This window comes from Mytilus edulis, chromosome 7 (genome assembly GCF_963676685.1).
Source record: "Mytilus edulis chromosome 7, xbMytEdul2.2, whole genome shotgun sequence".
NCBI lineage: Eukaryota > Metazoa > Mollusca > Bivalvia > Mytilida > Mytilidae > Mytilus > Mytilus edulis.
The window spans coordinates 57554465-57564202 of NC_092350.1; the positions used below are offsets into that span (position 1 = coordinate 57554465).

Consider the following 9738-nt stretch of genomic DNA (forward strand, 5'->3'; position numbering starts at 1 on the left):
AAAAGTGTGTTATATGCTTCAGTCAAGTCATTGATACATAGTACTGACTGTTTATCGTTGAAGTAAAATTCGCAAACAATACAATAAACCAACAACGAATATGTCAAACAGCAAACGACAACCACTGAATTTCGGGGTCCTGACTTGGGACCAGCAAATAAAGAATGTGGAAGTGGTTAGACATTTTTGTTTCGCATATTCTGTTTGGCGATTCGGGGAGGGGTTCATTCGACGGCATTTATTTGCTTTCTTCATAACAACAGGATCGTATGCTAGTACGTCGTCATAGAATGTTACAATAGGTCTTCAAGTAAAAGTATTTTATAACAGTAAGTACATGTATGTATCATTAACAGTAACATCTGATTATTGATTTTGAATAATGACAAAGGACAACACATGTTTTGTAATTATAATTATATCTTTAATAGATATTATTGAGACGTGTTCATTGTATAAAGACAAGATAATTTTTGCAGATTTTCAAGAAGATAATTGTTTGTAAGTATGATTTCGTCTACAGTTAATGATCATAAATATGTAATAACTCGTGAAATACTTTCTTTGTGTTCATATTTATTGTAAATGTTTAAAAGTATACATCTTGCTTGTACAAAAGTTTTTAATGCCCCACAATAAGTAAAGAAAATAGGCATATGCGATATAAAAATCTACGATTAAAAGGAAATATTAAAAAGTCATAAATATTTCAAAAAAAACAATAAATAGAATTCCGAGGAAAGTTCATAACAACTTTTAGGAATTTTGGTCCTCAATGCTCTTCAACTTCGTACTTTATTATGACCTTTTTAGCTTTTTTGGATTCGGGCGTGACTAATGGGTCTTTTGTAGACGAGACGCGCATCTGGCGTAAATACAAAATTCAATCCTGGTATCTATGATGAGTTTATTTATTGTTCACAAAAAGAACGAAAAGTTCCTAATCAAATTGCACAGTCAAATGCTCAAACACATCAATAGAATGGATAACAGTCATATTCCTGACTTGGTACAGACATCTTCTTAGATAAAAAATGGTGGACTAACCCTGGTTTTATAGCTAGCTAAACCTCTCACTTAAAATTACCTCTCCTCTATTACCGTGTGACATCCGAAAGGTATATCCTACTGCACTAGTGACGCTATCTGTATAACTTTTCTTACAATCAGATAATGGCTCAGGGTACTACATGTCATGCAACGAAAGTAAATCAACAAAAATATACCAAACTACAAGGAAAATATTCAAAACGGAAAGTCTCTTAAACATTGGGAAAATAAATGCTCAAACACATCAAGCGAAAGGAAAATAACTGGCATATTCCTGAATTGCTAGCTAATTGATCTAACTCTCAAAATAACTGCGGTTCAAGTAACTTTTCTTATCTTAACACATGAATAAATGCATAAGTTTGAAATACAAACATGAAAAAAAGAAAGACTAAAACGGACGGCGGTAGAAACAACATACATAGAAAAAGTACATGGAAATACTACAGTGGAATTTAAAAAATTTCGAGCAAAATGAAATAAGCAGTTTTAAATTTAGATAGCGACTTAAAATGAGCTCAGTAATGATTGAACAGGTCAATTTGAGCAGGTGAATCATATTGAATCTGTAGACGCAGGTACAGGTTCGGATACAGGGGAGGGGGTTCCGGGGGTTGGAACCCCCCTTTTTTTGGCCGATCAATGCATTTGAATGGGAGCATATAGTTGGAACCCCCCCCCCCTTTACTCTGTGTTGGGAACCCCCCCCCCCCTTTTTTTAAATGGCTGGATCCGCGCCTGATGTATAAGTGTAATTTTCCAAATAAATAATGAACAGTAGTTAAAAGCTATATATATATATATATATATATATTGTTCATTTAATAATGTAACTCTTACTTTGTCAATGTCAAATTTGTTCACAGTTGTTCTCTCGTCATGCATGTCACATTGTGAAAAAAATATACATAAAAAAAAAAAAAACTGTAACTGCTATTTTGAAGTAGAGATATGCATTTGTTTGCATCTGTTCTTGGTCATGTACCTGATGTTCAGTGGTCGTTGTTTGTTTATGTGGTTCATAACTGTTTCTCGCTTTTCGTTTTATTTATATAATAGACAGTTGGTTTTCCGGTTTAAATGGCTTGCTGATTGGTGTGACCGAAAGCTCTGTTTTGAAGGCCGTACTTTGAGCTTTAATGGTTTACTTTTACCAATAGTGACTTGAATGGGGTGTTGTCTGATTGGGACTCATACCATGAAATTTTCAGTTGAGATAACTCATGTACGATAATTATGTTTGTAATGGCGTCAATGAAAGTACAAAAATACTAATGAGTCCTAGGATACAGTAATGAGTAGGTGTGTGATTTTTGTCAATAATTAAATCATTGCTCTTTGACAATAAGCCAAATATCAATATAGATATATATTTATCCTTATATGGTTCGGGTTTTTTATCCTTATTTTGTTATGTTTACATTTGTATTGTACTGTGACGACGACTATTTTATTCACGATTACACTTATCGAAACTAAAGTCCTCAAACTTTTATAATTTTTGTTATCAAAACTCATATTGAGGACGAAAAATGTTTTAAACGTACAATTTTGTATTATTGATTAAATGAAACAGATGACAAATATAAAAGTAATGTAAATTTATGTATGCATGACATGTGTCTCTGATTTAACTGTCTATATATCGTTAATATGAAATATTAAAATAGTCAAATCATCAAAAGGGTATATCTTAATACTAATTCCAAGCAAAGTGAAATAATCATTTTGACGTTAGCTAACTAACTTAGAACGAAAAGATTAGTTTTTGCAAGGGTGTTATATTTGTGCTTTGGACTTCTTAAATGTATTAAGTGTTCTGTTTTCGACAGTACTTGGACTAAACCGCTGCGCATATATATGCATGCTATTGGAATGTTATCCCCGAGGTTATCCTCAGCTTAGATAATCTGGTTGTCTTTAATCTTTTTTGTAATGGCATTGTCAGTTTGTTTTCGACTTCTGAGTTTGAATATTCATTTAAAATCATTCGCCTCACTTTAAATAATCACTCCTTAGGTACTGACATTATTTATAAAATACCTTTCTCAAATCTTCGTTATAAATTAAGAATTGATTAACTAATGTCCCAACTCTCATTCATAGATAGAAAGAAACTATTTTTGGTCACATACCCTAGCGCTCTTAAAGTGTTATAGTACTATCAATCACTTACTTTCGAATGTTTGGCTTTGTGTGTTCTTGCATCATAAGTTAAACTAAATAGACGCTCTGGATGCATGACATCTATAAAATATGTATTTTTCATATTTGGACGAATAAGTAAAGAACAGTAATTGAAAATTCTGTACAAATTGTGACTTGGATGAAGAGTTGTCTCATTGGCACTCATACCACATCTTCTTATATCTATGTTAGCCTGTCAGACCTGTTTATATACACCTTCTTACCTGTAACATTGTGTTCTCAGCAAATTTCAAGCAAATTAAAATAACTTCTGGATGATTCATATACATTTTATACTGTCTATTAACTTTGCCACTCTTTTAGTGTTTTTTCATCAATTGTTCTATACTCTTCCTTTATTAAATTTTTTATTAAACTAAAACACACCCGTGATATCGCGGGTCCGTGACTGATTAAAGTATATATAAAGAACAGTAATTGAAAATTCTGTACATTTTGCATACAGAAATGTATCTTTAAGTTGTTCACTTCCATATATTTTCACAGTTTTATTTGCATCATCAAAGTCTAATTTAGATTGTATATTAACCATATAGAAACAATATATTGCCATGTTGAAACTGTGTTGGTGAAAAAGTGTTTTAACAGTGGGGAGTACATGTTTTGGTTGTCATTAAAACAAAATCCAAAATTTACTTTTTATTGTTCGCTTTGTCAAAGTGCTGCAATATAAGCCTTTCCAAAGTGTGGAGTGATTACGTGGATGTTGCGTGCTTCTGTATATCATGTTTATTTGTCGTTTATTGTTTTGAACATATATCAGACTGTTACTTTTCTTATTTAAACTTTTATAGCTTGCAATGCTGCATTGTTTTGCTTATTGTTGCAGGTCTAACAGTGGCCTATAGTTGATTAACTTCTATGTCACGCTTTTCACTCGAGGGGAGGTGTTTCATTGGCATTCATTGGAAATCTTTTTGATTTTATATATTTTTAATTTAAAAAAAGAGATAATAATTTTTAGGTTTTTTTTTTAGCAGTAACAAATATTTATTAAATGTTCCCCCCTTGTTTTCATTAATTGCATTTCAAGTTCTTGTCATTGGTAGTAATACGTGTGGCATCGAATTGTATTAACACATTTTATTGGGCTTTGAAGGAATCCTAAGTACCAAACCTTTTCATTCATTAACATAAGCTACAACACGTAACAATGAAAATGAACTACCATCTGAACTTTTTAAAAGTTTGTTGGAACCAAAATGTCTGGATATTTGTTACCACATTGTCGATAATTATTTTTTTGTTTGGTTGTTTGTTTATTTGTTACTTATATCCTAAGAATTTTAGTTGTAGTGTCCGCTCCACCATCTTTGAGTTAACAATTTTGACGTCGGATTTTGAAAAGGTCAGTGATCAATCATAAGATTTTTTGATGAATAATTCATGACAGAAAGTGTACTTTACTATAGTATCAATCTTAGGACGAAAAAAAAGAGTAAGCTCATTTATAATTTTCTATTTTTAGAATATGCTGGTGTTTACTCTGATCACACTTCTTCTTTTCAACATTGGAGATCTTGTTTTGTCGAATATTATTAATGTGGATATACCATTGCAGTTTGCCGAATGTGCTAATAAGTCGTCTACGGCAAGACACAAATGCATTTTGGACGTGTTAGATAACAGTACAGACCGGATACCTTTAGAGAAAGAAGATATGAAGCTGACAGTGCACCAAGATTGTTATTGGCATCCATTTAAACGAGTACGCCGTGAATGTAGGTCGCTGTCAAAAATGGAACGCAATGAGATTTGGGACGCTATAAATGCTCTTAAAAAAGACAAAGTACGTTTTGATTAGTGATAAGATGGCCGTTTAGAATTCAATGGTCGGGGTTGATGATATAAAACTCAGGCATTAATTCAATGTTTTGTAATTGTGACACCGTTATTGGAGATATTTATCTAACTTGTATCGTAACGTTGTCAGTTCGTTTTCGACGTATGAGTTTTAATCACCCTTTTGGTATATTTTGCTTCTTTTTGTGACGTACAATAAATATTGAAATGATAACTGTAAATTCAGAAATGTTTGTGACGTTTTAATTAATGCAATTAATCTGACTGGATGAGTTTCGCAATAATAATAACTCGTATTCTGATATCAGATGCATGTAGATATAGCTGTATGCAGAATTTTTCTGACAACGGAATACTTAAAATCGCCTTTTTGTCCGTTATCAAAATATCCAAAAAATAAATGCACGAAATATTTTTTGAATTTAAAGAACTTTTTTTCTTCCACAGAGTAAAGAACCGAATGTCTATGATTGGTTTGCCGACTTTCACACCAAACGAGCAGTTTACTCTGTTCACTATGGTCCAAATTTCTTTGGATGGCATAGATACTATACCTTAAGGTCAGTATTCATGTCTGTTTCCTAACATATATATGCTACATACCTGTTGTAAGTTTACTAATTATAGAATAGACAGCAGAAAAGAAAAGATATACCTTTTTAATCCAAAACAATTACCAGAGATCGTGTCTAAATAGAGCAAATTGGCATATATGATGTATAGCTATTTCGACAAACAAACTGGCTTAAAGTAAGAAAATTATTTACTAAGGGTATTTATGTTGTACATAAAACGTAGCCTTGTCTGGTCGCATTGAAGACGTTAAATCCTATGTATAGTGTAGATTGATTCTCCCATTATTTGCTTTGAAAAAAAGAAGCCTTACAAAACTCTTTGATTAATCATACGTGCATTGTAACATTATGCAATTGTAGCATGTCATGTTTTATAGTGACGGTATAACTTTCTAATATTTTATCTCATTCGATCTTCTTTGCAAAATCTAAGAAAGTATTTATTGTTGCTTTGTCCTTGTTATTACTTGTTTGAAACTTTTGCGGCTGGACAAGCAATCAGCAATCAATCAATAAAATTTCAGTACTCATCATATCACAGTGTCGTATAGCAAAGTTTCTTCAAATAAAATCTGAAAATGTATTTGTCTTTTATCTGCATTTCTTGTTATTTCTATTGTTAGTATTTCATAATTCAGAATAAATACAATGTTTTAAAAAATATTGTTTGGTAGGTTTATTTTCAAGTCCAATTGAAAAAAGAAAGATTGCATAGAAGTAATAAAAATTACGCTTTTTTTTTATAGATTTGAAGAGCTGTTAAGAAAAAAGAACCCTAATATAACCTTGTGTTACTGGGATTCTAGATTAGATGACGAAATGAAGTTACCTCCCCATACTGTAATGTTTTCCTACAAGTTTTTAGGAAATCCTTGGGGAATAGTCAAAACGGGACCTTTTGCTTATTGGAAAACAATCCGGGGGGTACCGCTTGAAAGAGATCTTGGTGCTCAAGGAAGTTTTATCACGCATGATTGGATAAAGAAAATTCTTGCTCAAGAAAGTCACGAGGACATCAGTGAGCCGACTGCAGAAGAGGGTTTCATATTTGAAGCAATTCACAATTCTATACACGCGGCAATAGGTGGCCAAATGAACGATTTCAATACCAGTGCTCAAGAACCAGCATTTTGGATTCATCACTCGTTCATAGATTCAGTATGGGAGAAATTTTGTCATAAAATGAGAAGTAAAGGTAAAGACCCTCAAGATGATTACGTCACAAGATGGGTTAGCAGTATGCAAATGCCAGATAAGTATATGGATCGTTTGACTCCGATGAAAAATATTGATGGCTATAGTCATTACTTTACCAAGAATATTTACCGATATGAAGAGTATCCCACATGTGAGAATAATTGTTTAAATTCGGTATTTGCAAAGTGTCAAAAGAGTGTTTGCGTCAGTGTCACAAAGTTCGCAAACGTTAAGGAAAACGACGATCGCACACGGAAATACCCGAATCATCTAGCCGGACCACTAAGAGATTCTAAAATTTTGTCCAGAAAAGGAAATGTCGAAAAATGGGTATTTGCACCGATTAAAATAGTTTTCCATGACTCGATTAAAAGAAAATTGATAAATAATTCTATTAAAGGTTGCGAAACAAAATATGCAAATTCTAGTATATGTAAACAAGCTGTAGCGATTGTCAAGTCAAAGGGGGTAACATACAACGGCCTATATACCGACTATATAACGTGCGATATCACCATTCCTGTATGGACCTACGCCTTTGTTGCTATCAAAAATCCAGAGTTAGGGCCTAGCCAGACATACGTCAGCGTCACCAACAAACTTGGAAATGCATGTACTACATTATGCCTGAGCAAGGAGGGATATGTTTATGAAACTTGTACTGGTGTAATAGATGCCACCAAAACGGAGCCCAAAATATACGAAGATACGCTTGAGAAGGCAGAAAAGGGTGGTTACGCCTTTGATCCGTTAGCAGAAGATGTGATCGACAAACGTGTTAAACTGAAGTTTGTTTGCCATTAAATATCTCATGGTTTATCCATGCTAATGTCAACGTTCTGTTAATATGCCTCATTATAAATACATTCTCATTTTTTAAGAAATTGATTTGCCAGTACTATCTTTGACACAATTTTTAAAAAGTTTGATGAAGGAAAACATTCGGGCTTTTTTTTTATAGTTTTGACATGGAAACATTCGACTATCCCAGTTAGTTAATTTAACAAAAATTTGTTGAGGAGTTGAAAAAAAAACTCATTCACAACAATAAATGATTTATAAATGACTCATGTCGTTCAGTATCGGCTAAAATGCAAAGTACTAATATGTTTTAACGAACATTGCAATTAGTGAAGCAAAAAAATGATATATCCTTGTAACATAAAATAACGGAAACTAAGGACCTAAGAAAGTATGCTTCAATTTTTTTTCTCTTAAAACGGATGCCAATGAAAAATTTAATACTGAGATCTATGAGGAATTCAATATTTCCCTGTGTAAGGTGTCAGTTATAGCAGTCTACTATTTAACTTTAAAATACTCAAATGAGAAACGACGGCTAAAATTATATCTTCGCAAGTATAGTAGATCTTCTGTCGTCATCAATGATTTGGTTATCGTTACAATATATGCGTTCTTACTTCAATAGACAACTTTCGAGTTCGATGCATTTCCGTCAAAAACTCTGGTTTTAGTGAACATCATTCATTCTCATATTTTACAATCAGCACTGCTGTCATTGGGGAATTATGATTAAGTACCTACAAAACACCTATTATTTAGTTTATTCTGCACAATGACGATCACTAAGACGCTTGATGAACGTTAATAGTGCAGGGATAAAGGTGACCCCCCTCTCTCTGGTGAATGACGTCACAAAGACGCGTATAATTGACGAGTTTTTTCAGGTGACGTATGGACTCGAAAGTGGTCTATTATGACGTGTTGATTCTATCAATCTTATGCTGTTTTCAGTGTTGTACGTTTTAATTTTTTATTGACATCCAACTTTATGACATAAACAAAACTTCACTCATATGCATGCACATAACGTCATTTATCAACAGTTAAGCTAAAGTCATGATCGAAACTCTCTCTTTCAATTTCAAAGATAAAGTTCACCTCAAAAATATTAATAGGCAATCCTAGAAACAGGCATTTCTAAAATATAACGGAAAATTGTTTCATTTTATATACATTTTGTTTAATTTAGGCGTTCTTTATTAAAAAAAAAAATAGAAAACAGCACGTTTAATAATTTCATTCGTCCGAAGCGCTTTTCTGGAAATACCTTCATCAGGAACGCTCAAAGCCAAACATTTGAAATCCGAAGATGTATAAGTACCGAACCCGTAGAAGAGCTATATGACAAAAAATACCTAAAATAAATAGCCAAATTCATCTTAAGGTGGCTCGGGCGTATTCGAAGTTTCTATCAGAATTGCCGTATTTTTGGTTATTTTATTCTTTAAAGAAAATGAATCAAATTAGTCGAAAAAAAATAGGGGGTCACGGAACATTTAAGCTCAAAATTTTACTTTTAAACAGGTATGTAAAAGGGACCATTTGTCAATGAAATGATAGGGGAAATAGAGATGTTGACATATTTTTTTCGGAATATCAAAAAAACGTTCTATGACAATTGTTCCAAATCTGTAATTTGAAAAGCTGGAATACAGCTTCAAAGAATGAGCCTATAAAAAACATAGGTCACCGATAAGGAAAAAAAAATATTTTGCCTTACAACCCAAATTTTGGCGGGAAAATGGTAAAAATGGATGAAATGTCATTTTGACCCTTTAAAAAATACCGATAATAACGAAAATATTCTATTAGTCACATAACTACAATGATTTAATATTTCTAATCAATCAAAATATTAAAAAAAATTACGACAAATACTTTTGTAATTCATGCGTGAAATTATGCGCAGTCGAATAGTCCCGAGCCACCTTAAGTAATTTTTGCCTGAGGGAGTTGAAACCTTAGTTTCTTAATAAATTCAAAATTTATATACGGATAATTTTAGAAAAAGTTTGTTAAATCATGTCAGTACCGAAGTACTGACTACTGAGTTGAAGGTACCCTCGGGGACTGATAGTCCAACAGCAGAGGTATCGACCCA

The 9738-nt window shown here is 32.7% G+C and overlaps 1 protein-coding gene across 1 annotated transcript; it reads left to right on the forward strand.

Annotated features, from left to right (window-relative positions):
• Positions 1–408: 408 nt before the first annotated feature.
• On the forward strand, positions 409–7668 carry LOC139481860 (tyrosinase-like protein 2). The gene is made up of 4 exons (XM_071265376.1): positions 409–501; positions 4727–5047; positions 5509–5621; positions 6383–7668. Exons 2-4 carry the CDS (start codon positions 4730–4732, stop codon positions 7635–7637), a joined length of 1686 nt encoding a protein of 561 aa, XP_071121477.1. The 5' UTR covers positions 409–501; positions 4727–4729; the 3' UTR covers positions 7638–7668.
• Positions 7669–9738: the final 2070 nt, after the last annotated feature.